Raw genomic sequence first — 21,753 nt, 5'->3', positions numbered from 1 at the left:
CTTGCAGTGCTGCACAATTTACAATTTAGGCATTTAGCAGATGCTCTTAATCCAGAGCGACTTACATTAAGCAAGAACAAAAAGCATGGGAATACATCACAAAAAAGCATTTATCATGAAACATGCGTAAGCTAAGAAAGTAGCAGTGGAATATCTATATTATGAGACTATACATATAAACTATATATCTATACTACTATGCTATTATGTACTATGGCGTGCTATGACTATATACAATGCAATTATAGTGCTGTCTACATAACATGCTATAAGTCTATCAAATGCTATCTAAGTCTACCGAAATGCTATCTAAGGGGGTAGGATAAGTGCTATGGGCCATGATGGAGTCTGAAAAGGTGGGTTTTCAGACTACGGCGGAAGATTGGGAGTGATGCTGCAGTTCTGACTGCAATGGGAAGTGCATTCCGCACGAAGTGATGCGCTGTGAGCTTGTATTTCTGCTATAGTTTGAATAGCCAACGCTCTCCTGGTTTTAATGGAGAACGTGGGTGTGGGTGTGAGTACCAACAACTGATCAACCTTTTCACGTCACGCATCGCAAAATCGATTCCATTGGTTCATGCAGGTCAACCATTTCAAATGAGTCTGTCCCGGAGATGAAAACATGTTTTGGTTAAAAAGAAATGCAAAAAATCTTAATGTATCTCAATCTGAATGTGACTCACAAGATAAACTGATTCGCAAAGTGATTCATAGTGGCTTAACATTATGTTAGAATAGTCCTTCATTCATGTTTTTGTATTCTAAGTGTATTTTAAGTGAACTGAACTACTGCTCAATTGAACGAATCTGCTCATTTGGATGAGGACCCCCTGGAACCTCTTCAAAGACCCATACTCTAGGACAGTTTTTACTGCCAGACTAGTGTCTGGAGGTGCTTTATTTTGCAGTACAAATCGTGGCATTTCCTGGTGCTTCTATGCCTGTACTGTATGTATGCAACTATGCACGCATGCATAATGACAACAGCAGTACATGTCTCATGCTCAACAATGGTGGTTTTGCACCAGCATGATCATGCTAGGATTTCACATACCGGGCAAAGAATAAGTATATGCAGCATAACAAACACATGCGTAATTACGTATCGCACAAAAAAAAACTAATTCAAACTCTAGGTCTAGACAGGCCCATTAGTTGGCTGCCTCCCCTAATTAGGCTGCGTCAAGGTGTGCCACCGGTGGCCACAGTGGTCTATTTCTGGGTCCAGTCTGGTACGGGCTGCCCCTGGGCATAACGGAGCAGACCAGGACATTAGCAGGCTAAATGAAGAGGAAAATTGGTGTAATGTCATATTAAGGATTCATCACCGTGTCTCCTCCCCCCCCCCCCCCCCCCCCCTCTCTTACCTCGACGGGTAATGACAGGGACATGCATGTCAGGGAGAGATCTCATCTACAGAGACCTCAGCTGCTCACACACACACACACACACACACACACACACACACACACACACACACACACACACACACACACACACACACACCTATACACACACACACACACACACCCTCCACCCCATCCTCATTACCACCCTGCCCATGCCTCTGTCTTTGTTTTATGATCCAACTCTTATCACTTTTTATTCTGTGTTCTGTTCATTTCTCTTTTGCCCACGTCCTCTTCATCCATCTCTATACAGCACTGTGTCCCCAAACAGTGGGCCAGGAGTCGGACCCATCTGTGGGTTTACAGACCCATTTTTATGGGTCACGACTCGAGTAAACAATCTATTTTATTTTAAAAATATATATATACTTTTATGATTTTTAAAACATACAAAGTAGCCAATAGCCAATCTTGTATCTCGTTGATTGTTAATTGTGCACAAAACACTACAGCACTGCCTCCCCCTGGCCAGCCGGGGCGCCTGATGGAGGGGAAAGGAACTGGTTGGAATAACGTGTTCCTTCCACGCGCTACGTCCAACCAGGGAAACTCCCCCCTGTCAGGTGTAAAGGAGCAACTTGGACACTCGGGCATGAAGGAAGTCCGTTGCTCTCCCCTTGTCCCCCATATATGGGGACTAGGTTGGTGGAGCGTGTGTAGATCCCAGGATCACATTAGATGATTGACACAGGGGTGAAAAATGGGTTACAAAAATAAATAAAACTAGACAAAGTGCCAATCGGCACAGGTCTCCACCAGGGCAGGTCAGGTTGTGGCCTCATGGTGGCGCTATAACAGGCTGTTGAGGAAGATTTGGGCCGGAGGTTCGTGTTGGAGGGATGCAGGTACAATGTTTTTCCATGTGTGCATACATAAGTTGTATACAGATCGATGCAGTTATAGCTAAAAACAGGAATTGGCCTGTTATAGCGCCACTGTGAGGCTGATTTTGAGGGGAAAATTGTGGCATGTCGTCCTCGGCCTAGTGAAAATGTGCGTGTATAATTTAACGGAAATTGCACACTGTGTTTGTGATTTGTGGCCTTTTTTCGAAATGGATGAATCGTGTGAGCTTTGGAAGCCAATCTTAGCCAATCAGGATGGAAGATGGGAAATGGTGCCGCTCCGTGTTGATCACATGACTATGGAGATAGTGTATACCGATTTGCGTGAAATTTGGATAAAATCTGAAGGAGTAATAATAGAAAATGTGTTTTACATATGTCGGCCTCCTGGTGGCGCTATAAAGAGCAGATGTGAAATATTCCAGGCAAAGGTTTTTCCTTGGCCTCTAGGGAGTTGGCATACAAAGTTATCCACAGATCCGTGCAGTTAGAGGTAAAAACACTTTTCGGCCAGTTATAGCGCCACCTTGAGTCTGAGTTGAAATTGTTCATGTGGCATTTCGTCCTCGGCCTAGTGGGAATGTGGGTGCACAATTTCACGGAAATCAAGCGATGTGCTCATGATTTGCAGCATTTTGTTTGAAACTGAGCACTCCTGTGAATTTTGGAAGCCAATCTTAACCAATCAGGATGGAGTGTGAGAAATCTGAAAGACCGGTTTCGTTGAATGGCTCTAGAGAGACTGTGTACCAATTTGCGTGATGTTTGGACAAAATCTGTAGGTGTACTGTGCAAAAACTTGTTTTGCACAAAGCGGCCTCCTGGTGGCGCTATAACAGGCCGTTGTGGAAAGTTTGGGGCAGAGGTTCATCGTTGGCATCCAGGGAGTGTGTGTGCAAAATTTGGCATCGATGGGGTTAACGGTGGCCGAGATTAGCTGCTCACGGACGGACGGACGGACGGACACACGGACACACGGACGGACGGAGTGCAAAACATACTCTCCCCACATGCCTTCGGCCTGGTGGAGACAAAAAACACTACAGCACAAAAACATAATTTTGTATGATGTTTATTACATCAATCATTGTATTTAATTGTAGTTGATAATTGGTTCCAAGTTCCAACTATTAGCCTAACGTCTTTGAAGCATGGTGGTGGTGAAAGCAACATGGCGGAAACTGATGAAATCAATCGGTAGTCCTTTCAGATCAGACATGTTCAGCAGGGCTCCAGACTGAATAAAAAAAAACGCTATTAGACAATCAATAATGTTAGTCTTGTGTGCACCAGCGGTTTGATTTTAATAACGAGTCGTTTCTCGAGACATTACATGAAGTTACGTCAGTCGCTTTGAAGAAAATGACTATTAAGCGTGTTTCATCAATGCACTGACTGACTGTACAGTGTGGCATGGAGAAGAGACCAGCCTAATGATCGGCGTGCACTTTGCACGAATGCGATCGGCTGAAATGTAACCCGGACCACTTTTGGTGCCCTGCTCAGGCACAGAGGTTCAGGAAAGGCAGAGGGCAGCCTGCAACAGAAAATATAACATTACACTCAATTGGTACACACCGACCGGGAAGGTCTAGACCGGTTTCACTCCGCCCGCAGGTTTTTGTTTGTTTGTTTGTTTCGTTTTGTTGTTATTTGTTTACCAGCCCCGGGCATCAGTTCACCTTACACTAGATATTGCGAGTGACAACATGACTGTTAATGGCACAGGAAGTGGTGGATGAGACTTGTTGCTCACTGTGTGTGCTCCCTTCGTGGTGTTCTTGCTGCCATTTAGGACTGAGGCCGATTCTAAATCTTAAATGTTTAATGAAAAATCACACCTGTGTGAACTGAGTGGTGCAACTCCCCTCTCCCTCTGCCTCTCTCTCTCTCTCTCTCTCTCTCTGTAATTAGCACGAGGCAACAGTGCAACACTATCTCTCTCTCTCTCTGTTTCTGGCACAACAGCGCCACTTTTGCCCCTACTGGTACTCATAGCCACACACATAGGTTAACACGGACATTGCTGTTCCTTGGAGTGGTTGCACCACTCAAAAACCTGTTTCTATGTCAGTGGTGCTCAACCTTTTTCATGTCAAGGACCCCCAGAATGATCTGTACTAGCCCTTACCCGTTGTGAGACGGGCGCAGTACCCCCATTGTGGCCTTTTATTCACTAATAAATTCATTATTAATCATTAATGTGTCAAATCGAAAAAAGGGCTTCGTCAAGACCTCCATATTATTATGGTCAATGCCTGTGTGAAAAGTGGGAGTGATTGGTGCAGGCAGCGAGGAGCTACGGCAGTGTTTCTGACACACAGACACACAGACACACACACACACACACACACACACACAGACAGACACACAGACAGACACACACTCAGACATTGACTGAATTATAGTATGATGATTTGGCTCTCATGGGGGGGACCCCCCCCCCCCTCCTCATCTGAAAATATGTAGTTTCAGGGACCTCCCAGAAGCATATATTTGAGTTAAAAATGTTCGCTATATATATTCAAAGATTTGCGCCACATTTTCATGATTTTTCTAAAAATAGCAAGTGCATCGCTATGGGCTTGTAGATCTGCAATTTCTCTTGCTTATTTTATAATTATGCTTATAACACCAAACGGGTGTTCCTGTCCTGAATGGGTTAAACAAACTTCTGTGAACTAACGTCCCAGCAGTGCAGAGGACAAGCGTCTCTCCGCTGGGAGAAGGCAGTGCTCATGTGAGAATAATAACACCACGCTTGTTTGGAAATGCTTATCTTAATGAAAAAAAGAAAAAAAAAAGAAGCACAGAGAAACATTCCTTTACGTAATTTGCTTTGGAAAAGGCGACCCGAGGCTCATCATTTAACGCGCACGCTTTTTTATGCCCAATCTCATTAAAGCCATCCCAGCCAGCTCCTTTGTTTACTGCCTCTAATCGAGGCATTTATCTTTATTGTATTGTGCCCCATGTATGTTTGCTGAAATTAATACGCATTTGAGCCTGGGCGAGGTATGGGTGTAGCAGATGGATAATTGATTTTAAAGTGAATCAGAACTGTTGAGCCATAAAATAGGTACATTAGCATGCATATTAATGATGCAAATACGAGGGTTAAGAGGCAACGGGCCAGATACACTGGCAGCCTTTATTTACTGAAATGGTTCTTCTCCTCCCATCTATGCTCATCTCATCTGTCTTTTGCTCTTCTCTGTTTTTTTTTGTTTTTTTTGTCTTAAGCTTTCCTCCAACCTCTCACTCACGGATATAAAGTGGAAATGTGCATGAATTAAGTTTGACTGTTTTACACGCGTAACCCGCATTTTAATCAACCCCCCTTCACTGCCGAGATTGTTGTATTACCTTTAGAGCATACGCTGAATTATTTGGGCTTTTAATCCGCGAAAATCCAGCGAAAAAAGCTCCCTCGGTATGTTGTGATCCGAGCGTATCATCCACCATCTTGGTGCACCCGGAAGACGCACACAAGACTCGTCTCAATGAGGCGTTGCACCCCATGCATTTCCATTGGCCTCAATTTCCCAGAAGCCCTAGCAGCCCACAGCATGTGACGATTTCCGGTTTCGTCATCAAAGCGAATGCATCTAGTCTCTATCTCCGCGACGAAGACGGATTTTCTTTTTATTTATTACAATACAGCGGATTAAACACATAAAACAAAAGGCGGGTATAGCGGGGTTGGCAGCGACAGTAACCTGGAGTAATCCATTCCCGGCACGGAAACTGTTTTAACATAATCTTCAGTTAATTCAATTTTACCCCAAATGTTTTCTTATAAGGCAGTCGTTGCATTTCAATGTTGCGGAATACATGGTTGCTGGCTTTGCTGCCTAATGGATGTGACGGGGAACAGTTAACCTTATTCAACAGAGCTGTTGTAAAAGTGTTACATCTTGTCTATTGTTCCAAATGTGTGCGTGTGTGTGGTTGCATTTGCACACATTTCTGAGTTAACCCGTTCTGTACGGGAACCGGTTTTGGTGTTGGCATTATGTTATGCTTTAGCTATTTAAAAATCACACCTGTGTGAACCGAGTGGTGCAATTGCAATTCCCCTCTCTCTCTCTCTCTCTCTATTATGTAATTATGTATTTGTCAGTAACAGCTTAAATACGAAAACTAGCATAATTTATTTCCTGCAGCCCTCTCTTTCTCTGTCTCTCTCTCTCTCTCTCTCTCTCTCTCTCTCTCAGCACTACCCCTCTCTCTGTTTCTGGCACCCCCTACTGGTATTAATAAATGCACGCACGCAGCATTACCCCACACGGACATTGCTGGCCATTGCTGGTTTCACGCATGCGCACACCACTCGTGCTCATGACGGATACATGATACACACACCCGGACATTCCTGGTTGTAGGAGTGGTTGCACCACTCAAAAATAGCAGATCTACAAGCTCATAGCGCGCCACCGAGTGGCGCGCTACGAGCTTGTAGGTCTGCTATTTTTTATTATTATCGAAGAACGACATTTTTAGAATCTGATCTCAGGTCAGAATGGGTTAATCAGACCAGTGTGTGTCCAGTGGAAACCTCGTATGAATCTGATCAGAATGGGTTAAATTAACACAGAGGATTGTAAAGTGTGCACACACTACTGTGATTTCTGTATGTGTGCGTGCGTGCGTGCACTGCGTGCGTGCGTGCACTGCGTGCGTGCGTGCACTGCGTGTGTGCGCGTGCACACACAAGTTGCTATGATTCAGTGTTCCTCTCCTTGTACTGTAAATCTAGTAGTCCCAGTGACATGGTGCATAAGGGAGAAAAAGACATGAGTTATAGCTCCTTTCACTTCATATACAGTACATCCTCTGATCTTATATAGCATCTGGTGGTCCATCATTCAGATTTGTCATGATCTCATCACCGTTGCCCTCAACAGGGAATTTGTGATGGCTACATTATGATTTTGTACAATATTTCTATTGGGACAAAACAACATTAGAGAGAGAGAGAGAGAGGCTCATTACAGCACCATGGACAGCGACATAGTGAGCTTACTGTTCACCACAAAGAGAACAGTATTTAACAGTGACAGAACATACTGTAGTAACATAATTAAATATATGCAGATATTGTCGGTAACGATGTTTTGTTCTCAATTTAGTTTTTCACCAATTTCTGTCAGTAGCAGAAATCCGTCCAATCGCCGGCTTAGATCTTCTTTTCAAACTTGTCTGGGACCCCTAGGGGTCCCCAGAGTTACTACAAGGGAGCTGCCAAATATTTGAATGATAGGAACTTCAGTTGAACACAAGTTGAACCACTTGAACATTAGCATCCTATGCTGGTGGGAACAACATTCACCAAAAATAGCAGATCTACAAGCTAACAACGCCTAGCAAGGTGGCGTGGAAAGAAAAGTGAAGTATTGATTGTTTAAGTTGTTACATGTCTGAAGATGTGCCTTAACATGAATTCAACATTGTCATACACCGATGACAGCGCAAGTATATTGTATGAAGCTATCTACGGTATGAAATCTATCAAAAAGTTTAATCTGCAACACAATTGTATACAATATGTAGGGACGGGTAAAAATGTTGAAGACCCCTGCTGTGCTGCATGCTGCAACAGTGCTCCACCCGCACCGTTGCAGTGTTGCATGCTTCAGGTGTGTGTGTGTGTGTGTGTGTGTGTGTGTGTGTGTGTGTGTGTGTGTGTGTGTGTGTGTGTGTGTGTGTGTGTGAGTGCGCGCTACATCTATAGTAGGTTACTGTACATGTTGTTGTTGTCTTTTGACCGGACAGTCCCACTCACAGCAACTTCTGAACCACCTGCTCCGGCAAGATTTCCGTGCAGTCCCACGGGATCCGCAGTCCCAATGCAGAGCTCTAGGTCATTCAAAAATGATTGAATTAGTTTTTAATTTATGGGGGGGAAAAAAGAGAATTGGGGAAAAAAATAATAATACTTAAAACACAATGTAGAAAATCAGTCTGCGTGCACCTCATGTGTGTGGAAGAGAGGGGACAAAACACCATTTTCAGGTCAGGAATAAATTGAGCTTTTTCATTGGCAGCAATCATTGGATATGTATTATTGTTATTACCCAGGTCAACCTTTCAAATTCCGCCCGGCAAAGGCTCCGAGGCGTAATATTGTAGAGCACCTTATTAAAGTGAGGTGTATCTGTGGACTTCAAAGCAGCTATGATTAAATTATCTGTCATTTAATGATACTGGATTAATGCAACCAATACGTGTGAATGTAGTACGGTTGATATCTTTTCATGGTTACAGTAATTGTACAACTTGAAACTTGACAAGTCTCTCTAGTAGTTTAATCTCTGCCACAGAGCTCTGTATGCAGGGCGAATGCTCTCTGAAATTAGCAATGCAGACATTCAGTTTATCAAGCTATAGACGCTATCCTAATTATCCTTTTCTGTTACCGAGCTGTCGCTTATAAACTAAACTAAAAAAAGTGTCTTGTCCTGTTCGCCTCTTTATTAAACATCTTTTTCTCAGTCTTTGGATGAAGGCTGTAAGAGCTTGATTAATACATCAAGGCTGAAAAAAAAGTCTTATTGAATGACTACACAATCGCTGACTCACTCTATTTTTATTTGCGCGTGACCCCTCAAAGGCAAGCTGTCTAGAACATTGTTTCCCAAAGACTTGGTCACGACCCGGGAGATTTCAATTAGGTCGGCAATATATATATATATATATATATATATATATATAACCATTGGTCAGCCTGATGTGGCCATTCCAGGCCTGCTCTGGATAAGTATCATCTGAATATCCTCTGCTAAGTAAAGCAAGCCGTTTGCTATACTTTTACTACCTTTCACAACCACATACAAGTGTGAATTAGGATTTCCTGTGCCTACGCAAGTACGTATTTATAAAGACGTAAAACGAAGAAAATCGATCATCATTTGCTGACGTCACAGATGACTGACATCACAGGCTGGAAGAACAAAATAAAATGCTAGTCGCACACTGAGGGCTCCAAGCCTCCAACAACGCCACAGATGCTTTTTTTTATTGCACCACAGTTATCTGTGTGACGTTTCAAGCACAAGGCTCTTCTTCAGACAGATGCCACATAAACTCCAAGATCCACATTGGAGCCATGCGGATCCCAAGATGCACGATTCATTTTTTTTACCCTCCCATTTCAATTTGTTTGCTTGTTTCTTCGTTCATTCGTTCGTTCATTCATTCAGTCACACACCCACTCTCCCTCTTTTCAAATATCTTCTGTGTCCCACTGTCCCACCGCGTAGCTCACTCGCACACCGTCGGCCGCAGCTGCTTCAGTGGGAGAAGTGTGCAGATAATTAACTGGCAGGGCCTGTGTGGATGTAATACACAGTCTGACAGCAGATGAACAATACATCTGCTGCCCTTAACCAATTCTGACCGGGCACCCATTTTGGTGTTAGCATCAAGTTATGCTTTAGCTATTGAAAAATAGCAGATCTACAAGCTCATATCGCGCCACCGAGTGGCGCGATACGAGCTTGTAGGTCTGCTATTTTTTGAAAAATCGAAGAACGACTGACATTTTTAGAATCTGATCTCAGGTCAGAATGGGTTCATCAGACCAGTGTGTGTCCGGCGGAAACCTCGTATGAATCTGATCTCAGGTCAGAATGGGTTAACTTTGTTTGAGGACACAATGGCCCCCGTGGCCCACAGTGCACCGCTCTGCCCACGCAGCAATAGCACACCTACTGTATTAGTCAGACCTAGTCAACTACAGGGACCTGGGGCTGCAGAGGGGGGGTGTGTGTGTGTGTGTGTGTGTGTGTGTGTGTGTGTGTGTGTGTGTGTGTGTGTGTGTGTGTGTGCGCGCGCGCGCGCTCTCCTGGTGTGTTGCACTCACAACTACTGACTTGATAAATAGTGTAATTTTGCCTATTATGCAACATGCAGCAACAATATGAAATTTCACCGCGTAAACAGACCAAGGATATTTTATGTCGTAATCGTTGAAGCAATTTGTGTCAGCATTCGGTGCAGAGGCCAGGTGTCTCATATTAATGCTTTTGTTTTTTAAAGTGAAGCACATCTCCGTGATCTACTGTAATTCACTAGACCTGTTTTTTTTATTGACATTTTGGTATAGCGTTATTTCATTGGATTCCTCATAACTCACTTGCACGTGTGTGCGCACATGACACACACACACACGCACACACACCCATTATGTGAAAAGTAGAAATGCCAGAGAAATTTTGATTTGATCTTTGTTTCACTTTGAACTATAATGGAGCTATGCCCAACCCAAACAAAATAAACTATTGTGTTTTTAATGGGCTAATGAAGGAACAGTGTAACTAGGGCTCAATTAAATTTAGCATAAAGCCCTACAGAACAGTGTCTCATGTCTGTGGCAATAAATCTAGCGAACACTGTGGTGATTTATTTGTCCCTGTTGGAATCAGGCGGCCATTGCTGGCTAAACGCTGCAGGGAGTGATTGCAGTGCGCGTGTCTCTCCTTGTTTTGCACTGTGGTGAAGTCCACTTATGTAATAAGCTACTCTCGTGTAGCTCATACATGCGACATACCGTTGCACTTTTTTTTACCTACCACTCTCTTGCCATCTCCCTCATAATTCCCATGCAGGGAACACAAGACAAGATCTGTTTCTGGTCTCTCCATGGCGTTCGTTTACCACGACTCTCAGTGTGACTGGAGTAGCATTTATTTAGTTTGAAGTTGATCAAAAAGAGCATATTGTTTGGTTCGTAATGCATGCCGAACTGAAAGCCTTGCACTGAACGATTCAATGCATTGTTACACCCCTAATATCCGTCTATGTGCGTGCAGCACCATGGACAGCGACATAGTGAGCTTACTGTTCACCACAAAGAGAACAGTATTTAACAGTGACAGAACATACTGTAGTAACATAATTAAATATATGCAGATATTGTCGGTAACGATGTTTTGTTCTCAATTTAGTTTTTCACCAATTTCTGTCAGTAGCAGAAATCCGTCCAATCGCCGGCTTAGATCTTCTTTTCAAACTGCATATATACAGGTATGTACTGTACATAATGTAAAGGTGCAGTGTCACTGCAATCCCCACTGTGTTGGCCTGGGGAGATGCAGACAGTCACATGCCGCCTCCAATACACATCTGGAGTCACCTTCTGGTGGTTTCAGAAAGCGTAACGCGTTATGTTCCCCCGGTTCCCTTCTCCAGTCAATAGGCACGCTGGCCAACCAGTAAGAGTCGCTAGTGCAGAGACAAGAACACAATCCCCTACTGGCTTCCTGCCCGGGAACACTGACGACCGTGTTCAATAGAGAGCGCCTGGCCAATGTCCTGAAGTGACCCGGGCCTCTGTGATGCTGTTTTATCTCCACACCACCTGGTAGGGCTGGGCGATATGACGATATATATCGTATTTTCGATAGAAAATGTCTATCACGAAAAAAAAGCTATATCGCTTATATCGCCGTTTCGCTTTACGGCAGTATTTTACGTCACAGCGCTTATATACGGCATGCCCAGCAGCCCACCGCGCGCACTGAAAACAGTGAGCCAACACCTTTCGGATGTCTTCTCTATTATATACTCTAAGGCCAACACGACCACAACACAAGCCGAGGTGGTGCTTGCACCTAAAAGAGGGAGATGATGATGATGGCTGACGAGATTCAGAGCGGTGTAAGGGGCACGTTCGGAAATACCACACCGGAGCGAACTCATCTATCAGTTTGCATTGCACAGTGCGCCTAGTGCGCTATTTCCGAACGCGCCCTAAAGTAACCGGTCATTCACTGTTATAAATGCAGGTTTCATGTTGGGTCAAATTGATAAATTGCGTGAGCCACGCATGTTTTACACAGTTGAACAATAAGCTTGTCCGTCGTCGGGTGCACTGCAAACTTCTTCCAAGACGAAGACGTTCCTCTTACCTGTGCAGTCCTCCTGCTGCGTCTGTCTTGTTTTATTGTTCCAAATAAATTATTCCATTTGAAAAGTCCTTAATTCAGCAACAGCTTACAACAACAACACAAGACGCTGACTTTGTTGTGATCATCAAAAAAAAAGGAAAAGAAAAAGCCCCACTCGTCCTAGACTCCCATATACGCACAGCTGTGGGCATGGAGAGTTGACGACAAGATCGCGTTCTCTCTCACTCTATCGCCTGTAGTCAATTAAACATCGTTAAGCTGCCCAACGTCTTTAACAAACTAAACTATAACTACAACAGAACATGTTGATTCCCTATACAGAGCTTAAATGAACTGAAACAACTGTAGTGACAAACTGTGACATGAGATATTTATTTTTTCCTTAAGCCAATTTAATGCAGACACAGGCCTGTACTTCTGTGTCTGAAGGCAACGTCTTATTTCTTTCTTTTTTCTTTTTAATTGTCATAATAATAATAATTATTAATAATACTAATAAAACTTTATTTGTATAGCACCTTTCATGACATGAAATGCAGCTCTCAAAGTGCTTTACAGAGCAATGGAGAAAAAAAGAAAAGCAAGGCAACGACATTAAAAAACAAGCAGTGATGCAATACAGTGAGGACATGAATAACAAAAAATAAAAGATCAATTAAAAGCAATGTTGTAGAAGTGGGTCTTGAGCTGTGCTTTAAAAATGTCTACAGAGGCTGAACAATTGAGTTCAGCCTCTAATTATTATTATATACATTTTATTTTGTAATATTTTTGTACTTGCTTTGGGCCTGTCTGTGCATGGGAAGGGCATCAGTATTATATTCATATAAGTAGACTGGATAATGTGAATTTAATTGTTTTTTGAGTGGTGCAACCATTATAGACAGCTATGTGTGTCCCTGTCCCTGTATCCGAGCACGAAATAGCATAACTATTGTCACCACCAAGTGTCACTGTTGTGCAGCCTAACACAGACAGAGGCCAGGGAGGAGAGCTTGTACAGTACAGTACAGTACAGTACAGTACAGTACAGTACAGCCCAAGTACAGTAAAGTACTCGACCTGAACAAAAATCAATTCTTTTAGATAAAAAAATAGGTATCGTAAAAAATATGCTATATCGTGAGTATATCGTTATCGTGATAAAATAAATTCTATATCGTGATATGAGATTTTGTCATATCGCCCAGCCCTACCACCTGGAGGCCCATAGCATTTATTTATTATTTAACCCATTCTGACCTGAGATCAGATTCATACGATTTTTCCACTGGACACACACTGGTCTGATTAACCCATTCTGACCTGAGATCAGATTCTAAAAAATGTCAGTCGTTCTTCGATTTTTCAAAAATAGCAGACCTACAAGCTCGTATCGCGCCACTCGGTGGCGCGATATGAGCTTATAGATCTGCTATTTTTCAATAGCTAAAGCATAACATGATGCTGACACCAAAATGGGTTCCCGTTCAGAATGGGTTCAAACTAAAGGGTTTGAGAACCCTTGATTAATCCTACTTATTATCTACTATATGAAGTTCAAGTACCCATTCAGTCGCAGTACAAGTATGTACTGGTATGTAGCCTATTAGTTTACATAGCAGGCAATCTGGGTACCCTTTGGCAAAACAAAGGAAAAACAGCGCCCCCTTTTAGTCACAGTCTGTCTCGAGAGACTACATAGCAGCCAACAAAGGCTATGGTGTAAATTCAGCTTTTCTAATGTCCATTGTGTTTCTCCCCACAGGTTATCCTAACATTGTGGCAACGTATGGAAGAGGATACACTGGATTTGCCCCAAGCTACAGCTACCAGTTCCCCGGTGAGTCAAATAACTGTCTTTAAATGTCTGACAGGCCGCTTCTGTTACACACTTTAATGCACTCACTTATACTCTGGCAAATACCTGTTTTATACGCTCATTCAAATGAGCACTCTGGATATTGTTGCGCACAGTGCGCAGCCACAAGATAACCACAGATTTATGCATGTTACATGTGTATTTAAACCAGCTGTAGAAAGCTGGCATGCGGTGGAATAAATAGCTTAGTCCTTTTGAGACCACATTTGAACAGCATGACCAAAATGTCTAGAATGGAGGGAGGATTTCCAGGTCCCCAGTCTGCGTTCGCCCAATGTATGCAAATCCACCTGTTAGGGAGCCAACAAATAAGCTGTAGGCCTACTTTGTGTCGGGAGATTTGAATTATTTTCCCAGGACAGTGTCTTTCATACAAGGGCAAGTGACCGAAAGCTGTTGTTGTGCACGATGAAAGCATTGATTCACAGTTGTATGGGTGCTTGTGTGACTGAATAGAGTACAGTGTGAAGGTGAGCAGGTTTACATGTCAGCAGTATGGGCCTTGGGGCTGCACTTTGTTGAAGCACTATACTGAGATGTGTGCCAGATATCAGTCAGTCCCACTGCTCAGGGATGACAACCCATGCATCACACTCGCGTTACTTTTATAGACGTTTGTCGGATGACTTCATGATGAGTAGCCCACAAGAAATGATTTGAGCACTAACAAGTTTGTCCAACTACAAGAAAATTGCCTCTCAAAAAGTGAAAGAAATTGTATTTGGAATGGGAAGAAATGACCGCTATTTCAGGCACGCGCGCGCGCACACACACACACACACACACACACACACACACACACACACACACACACACACACACAAAATATATATATATGTTTATGAGAAATTAAATGCACATCACCTTTCCCATGGTGCATGCAGTATGTGCTAAACTCAGTTTAGAGAGTTTGATAAAGCTGTATGATTAAAATAGTCTCCTCTGGGCTCGCTCAACTCCTGACAGGGTAATTGGAATTTTTTATGTATGAATCAAACTCTCTCTTCAAATGAAATAACCTTCGGCCAAGTATTGATTAGTGCAGTTCCTGGCCGAGATGTGGAGGGCAGTCTCCATTTAGATCAAAGGCCTTTTCCCCCCATTGTACAACAGTAGTCTGAAATTGTTAATTAAAAGCTCTCATAAATAACTGGAAGGGATCAAGGGAGGAGTGAGGTGACGATTACAAACATTGGGGGATGTGGGGGTAACTGTTTGGACAAGTAAAGAGCTGGCTGCAGCAAAAGTTGCCAAGTGGCCCAAAAGATCCAGCCAGCGATACTTCCTTTCAGCCTATTTTTATGTATACCTCCATGGTCTCCATGGTTTGGACAGTTGCGTTGAAAATACCATAGAATAAACAAAACTGACAAATACATAGAATTTCAATTGTAAACATGCCAAAAAGTACATTGCAATGTACACACAGCGAACCACGAGGGGATGCCTGATTCCCTTAATTACATAACCATGCATCATGGCTCCAACTAGCTGACAAAGCAGCTGCCATGTTCACTCAATGTTTTCTCCGCTGCACGTTGTTCTCTTGCGCTTGGTTCAAATATATAGGCTATCCTTTGTTCCTTCCACTTGTAATTGTAGTTTAATCGTCATTTACAGCAGCCATTCTGTACTGTTCTCTATTTGCTCCAACAAATGCCCCACAAGATTAATATTACTGGGGAACTCTGGTAATCACTCACTGCAGTCACTAAGGATTAACGTCATTTGCGATTATTACTACTGTTTTTCTGCAAACTGCCATGTCCCCAGTCAAATTTTATTTATTGCCATTCAAATGCACCGTCAGTAATTAGAATTAATTTGTGTGAAAAGGCCCTCAATAATCTTGAGGTGTAATAATAGCTACATTTAATAGAGAGAGAGAGGGAGATGCAGGAAATAAATGATGCTAGTTTTCGTATTTAAGCTGTTACTGACAAATTTCACATAGTGTTCCAGTGACTTCTGAATTTTTTTAATAGCCAGAATTTCAGCCACAGAACACAATTACAAAGCTGTTTTGAATGTCACTGCAAATTAGCTGCAATTATTTTGTGTGTGTGTAACTGCACAGATTTAGGTACTGAAGCTAAAGTTGCATATAAATGGGTTTCTGTAACTGTAATGGCCATACCGTACTAGCAGGCCAGTGGCTGTGAATTGAACCCCATTAAGACCTGGGAAACTCAATTCTACAAATGTCTTCTAAATCCTAACAGTTTTAACTTAGTTGCTATATCATGTGGTGCTCAAACTTGTTCATGTCAAGAGTGAGAGACCAGTACAAGTGAGAAGACCAGTACAAGTGAGAAAAACGGAATGGGGGGTCAGTTCTTTCTGGCAAGTGAGACAAAATGCCCCCCCTCCAATATATATATATATATATATATATATATATATCTAAAATGACACAGGTGCTTTCCCGGTTTCAATAGGTTAAGAGAAGGACAAGCTTGAATCATTATTTCCTGGTGACATTACAGCAGTTGTGAAACCAAATGTGTACATGGTTTGGTTATGCCAGCATTGTGATCATAATGTTGATTATCATGGATCGTCTGGATGCACACATGGAGAGATGGATTTTACATGTGGAGAGATGTCGTGAAATCAAATCTTGATCACTGTATGTTAATTCTTTTTAAATAATAATAATAATTCTAAATGACAGATTAAATCACTGTTACGGTTTTTTTGGGGCCTTGATTACCCATTCAGGCAGTCTGAAAACCTGCTTGTTACATTCATTATGGTACAGTATAGTAGTGTATCGCTCAGATGAGAACGTTAAAGATCAAATAGTGTGTGTGTGTGAGATGCCTGGCTGTTATGTACAGTCTAATGATATTATAATGATGATGGATGGCCTCAGTCACTATACTGTACCCCCATTAGGGCTGATCCCAAAGCCATTATGGTTCGAACGTTTGGTGGGATTTTTGAATTTTGTAATTAATTTGTTTATCTATTTGTGCCAGTGCCATTGTGACGGCAGTGTACGGTTGTGGCAGCCATTACGGCCGTTACGTGCCCAATAGCCAGGGGTACATAAACTAAACGTACATTGTTTCATTGGACGTATCACATCTATGATGGAGATGTCCATTTTCCTCGATGATGGAGATAGTTGACTGTTGACAGAGACATTTCCATCGTCATAATCATCAAGTCATTGACTGCCATTGACGCATGTCATTTCAATCCCATGACACCATTGGTGCATGTGTACGTCATGTGGTGTTTTCAGAAAGCACTCTACTGCAACCTGGGAGGGAGGAAAAAAAACCGGTTTAGTTATAGGGTTTATAATTAAAAACATTACGGGACGCTAGCCCCTCCCTCATATGCCCAGCTTTCTGGGTTTGTGTGAACACAGACATGTGATTGGCTGATCACCCTACAGTATAGCGATGATTCGCTGCGCAAAGTGCGTACAGTATTGAAGATAATGAGGGCAGAAAAGTGAAGACGAAAAAGTGGGGACACAAATTGTGACTGGCCAGAATGAGATGATGTATGTATGATGTATCAAGAGCGCCCCGCACACTGGTGTGATTATTTGTCTTCTGTTCCCCTGCAGACAGCTGTATTTAGTAGGCCTGTCAAAAAAAATTAGAGTTAGAAAGTTAGAATCGCAATTCTAATGCCGTCCGATTCAGAATCGATTCTCATTTTCCAAAAGTCGTTTTTTTTTTTTGTATTATTATTTTTTTCTTGCACAAATGTACCTGTGCATGCAATGCATTATGGCCTGGGTTTCTGCATAGTGCATTTACTACCAGCTAAGCTAAGCCTGCCAATTGTATTTATTTTACACCTGTTTTAATACTAATGTATTGTTCTGGTATTGAGTGAGAAGAGATTTTGTAACTTTTGTACTGGTTCAAATTTGTGCAAGCTAAATGAATGAGACATGTTCTTACTCTTGGATTTAACCTTTGTGTGTTTAAATCATTCAGTTGATAAAACCTTTACAATTATACAAGCTTTTTACTAAATGTACTCTGCTTTCATGCCAGAAGACTGGAGTAGATCATGCTAAAATTCTATTTAATTGTTTTTAATAAAAAATAAAATAAAACTGCTTTAGAATCGGAAAAAAATCAAAAAGATCGTTTTTGAATCGAATCGTCACCCCAAGAATCGGAATCGAATCAAATCGTGGGACACCTAAAGATTCGCAGCCCTAGTATTTTAGTGCTTTGTGCTTGTAGATCCGGTCTAGAGCCTGCCTACTGTATCCGATAATTTGCACAACACACATGCAGTACATGCACGGCTTGCACGCACACGGACAGTTTCTGTTATACTCCGGAGTGCAGAGTGAGAAGCGAGTCAGCAGACAGAAAATAAATAGATTAGCTTACGACTGAACCCTTTCATTGATATACACTTTATACATGTATGAACGCCAATGTCACAAATTAACGTTCATTTGGGGCCATTCCTAAGTTCCCCCATGGAATGTGTGCATGTGTGTACACATATTTTGTGGAGAAAATAACTTGGGAACGTGACAAAGCTAGGAAATAGTCAATGTTGCCGTGCCTTGTCCAGCAAAATTGTCAGTGTCCACTTATCATTTCTTTATGCATACATGCATGCATATATACAGTAGTACACACAGTGGTGGAAAGTAACTAAGTACATTTACTTAATTAAGTACTGTACTTAAGTAACATTTAAGTAACACTTAAGTACAACTTTAGTTGCTATAGTTACTTACGCATTTCGGCCATTTTAAAATTTCAAATTGCCGATCTACAAGCTTACAATGCGTCGCAGTGTGATGCATTGTGAGCTTCTAGATCTGCTATTCTCAAAAGACTTTTATACATTTGACAATTTGAAGTGTCGACATTCTGCACAGCAAGTACTTTTTACTAGTAGTTTTATATTGCATTATTCTTACTTTTATTTAACCCATTTTGCGCGGGAACCCATTTTGGTGTTAGCATCATGTCATGCTTTAGCTATTGAAAAATAGCAGATCTACAAGCTCATAGCGCGCCACCGAGTGGCGCGATACGAGCTTGTAGGTCTGCTATTTTTGAAAAATCGAAGGAACGACTTGACATTTTTAGAATCTGATCTCAGGTCAGAATGGGTTAATCAGACCAGTGTGTGTCCAGTGGAAACCTCGTATGAATCTGATCTCAGGTCAGAATGGAAAGTAAAACATTTTTGTACTTTTCCCACCACAGTACATATTATAAGGAAACTTGGTGCAGGTGGTGCGACTCTACAGGTGAACATAGCCTGCCTTGTTCCTCCATCCACTGAGATTGTCTGTGTTTTAGGCTCCTACTGAGTTTGAAAGCGCCATTATGGTTCCATTAGGAGCGCTGCCAGGGTGTCATTATGCTCTCAATGAAATGTCCCTATGTTAAGGAAAGTGGTGTGTGTGTGTGTGTGTGTGTGTGTGTGTGTGTGTGTGTGTGTGTGTGTGTGTGTGTGTGTGTGTGTGTGTGTGTGTGTGTGTGTGTGTGTGTGTGTGTGTGTGTGTGTGTGTGTGTGTGTGTGTGTGTGTGTGTGTGTGTGTGTGTGTGTGTGTGTGTGTGTGTGTGTGTGTGCGTGCGTGCGTGCGTGCCCACCAAGGTACTGGGGCTCTGTGTGTGTGCTTCGCTCTTTCAGGCATGTCTGCTTATTATAAGCAACCTTTGAGTTGTTTTTTCTGCAAAGTCACTTGCAAATAAATTATTGGTAGTAGCTGGTTGATGTTTTTTGGGCTTGATTCTAAAGTGTACAGTAGTTGCTTATTTGGGCCTGCTTCCACATTTCAAGGAAACCCAGATTAATATATAATTGTCCACGGACATCCATCTGAACATATTTTGTTCCTTTTTTATTGGGGAAACTTTGACAGGAAAAGACTCGCTCACCGTATAGAAAAAGAAGTAAAACTCCTTAAACTGAGACTTAGGGGAAAAAAAAGTTATTTAATTTGATCATGCTTTTATGGTGCTCTGTGCTCATGGTGCAATTAAAAAGAAAACGTTTCGGTCCTCAGCTCAGACCTTCGTCTGTGCTAACATCTTTTTTAATTCAAATGTTTAAAAGATATTCAAAATATTTCGATTTATTCTCAATTTGTTTTTAAATAATAGATGTACAACCTCACAATGTGTCGCTGTGAGCTTGTAGATCAGCTATTTTCATTTGTGATCGTTTTCATAGACCTGGCCACTTGTTTCTCTTGCAAAACTGGCAACACAGCAAGAGAAAGAGGAACTTATGCACACACAAACGCAAAGACTTATGGGTTATAAGAAAAAGGTTGATTTTTATTAGGGGGTTTCCCTTTCACTGCTCTTTCATTGAGTAGAGAAACAGGCAGCAGGCTCCTCCCCCTGACGGGTAGAGAGACAGGCAGCAGGCTCCTCCCCCTGACGAGTACAGAAACAGGCAGCAGGCTCCTCCCCCATGACGAGCAGAGAGACAGGCAGCAGGCTCCTCCACCTGACGAGTACAGAAACAGGCAGCAGGCTCCTCCCCCATGACGAGCAGAGAGACAGGCAGCAGGCTCCTCCCCCTGACGGGTAGAGAGACAGGTAGCAGGCTCCTCCCCCTGACGAGTACAGAGACAGGCAGCAGGCTCCTCCCCCTGACGAGTAGAGAGACAGGCAGCAGGCTCCTCCCCCTGACGAGTACAGAGACAGGCAGCAGGCTCCTCCCCCTGACCAGTAGAGAGACAGGCAGCAGGCTCCTCCCCCTGAGTAGACCGGCGCACGTGTTTACGTGGTTCTCTTTGTCTCCAGACATTTCTCCGCCAACACGGCACCATAAAATGAGTCCCTGGCTACTATAACCTCTGGCGGCTTGTTTGTAAACGACTTGACGTTGTGAAATCTGAATTATTTTTACATCTGCAACAGCTATAGTTTAAATGTTTGTTCTCAGAATTCGAAGCGGTCAGCTTTTTGTGGCATTGATTCATAGTATAATGATATGCACATTCCACTATGGGGCTCCATACAATTCTGATAAAATAAATGATGCAGGAGGGAAGTCCTGACCTTTTAAAGGAAAGTATGGAAAAAAGGGGTGATCCAGGGAGAGATAAGAGATGAGTTTTTGAGCAATGGTGCAGTCTAGAATAAAGATTCCAATGGTGTTTCAGTGAAGGCTAAAAAGCGTCCCAACGTACAATTGGCCGTGGTTGACTGTGGGAAGGGAAGCCAGGTGGGGAGGGTTAGGTTTAGGGTCTCTGTCACTACAGTTGGGTCTGGATGCCTGTTCAGTGGGAAGCTGCACTGGGAACAAAAGTGTGTGTACCGTACCCATTAAAATCTGTTTTATTTTATTTTATGATCATTATTATTTTTCAATCTTGAGATTTTGAGAGGTAGAACTACTGATCTTGAAGGCATTTGTAGAATCGGCCTCAGGTCTTAATGGGTTAAGACCAACCAGTGAGTGCTCTGAAGCGATAATACAAGGACTTATGCTGACAGAACAACAACATTGTGAGGAAAGATGGGAATACAAAGAAAAGAAAAACGACTGCAAAAACGACTGGGGAGGTATTCTAATGTCAGGGCCCAAGAAACTACAGTCTACTGTATATGTACACACTGCAGATTCCAAGGTTTAACCCATTCTGACCTGAGATCAGATTCATACGAGGTTTCCGCCGGACACACACTGGTCTGACGAACCCATTCTGACCTGAGATCAGATTCTAAAAATGTCAGTCGCTCTTCGATTTTTCAAAAATAGCA

General features: G+C 42.5%; 1 protein-coding gene across 1 annotated transcript in view; it reads left to right on the top strand.

Annotated features, from left to right (window-relative positions):
• The window catches only part of LOC310869531 (RNA-binding protein Musashi homolog 2-like), a 295,317-nt gene that overhangs the window by 234,937 nt on the left and 38,627 nt on the right, over window positions 1-21,753 (top strand). The window contains 1 exon segment of the mRNA XM_083780315.1: window positions 13,916-13,990. Within this exon segment, the coding sequence (XP_083636441.1) occupies window positions 13,916-13,990 (75 nt within the window).

The sequence above is a fragment of the Protomyctophum parallelum genome (assembly GCF_964188405.1).
Source record: "Protomyctophum parallelum genome assembly, chromosome: 1".
In the NCBI taxonomy this organism is placed as follows: Eukaryota; Metazoa; Chordata; class Actinopteri; order Myctophiformes; family Myctophidae; genus Protomyctophum; species Protomyctophum parallelum.
This window is presented reverse-complemented; position numbering and strand designations above follow the sequence as displayed.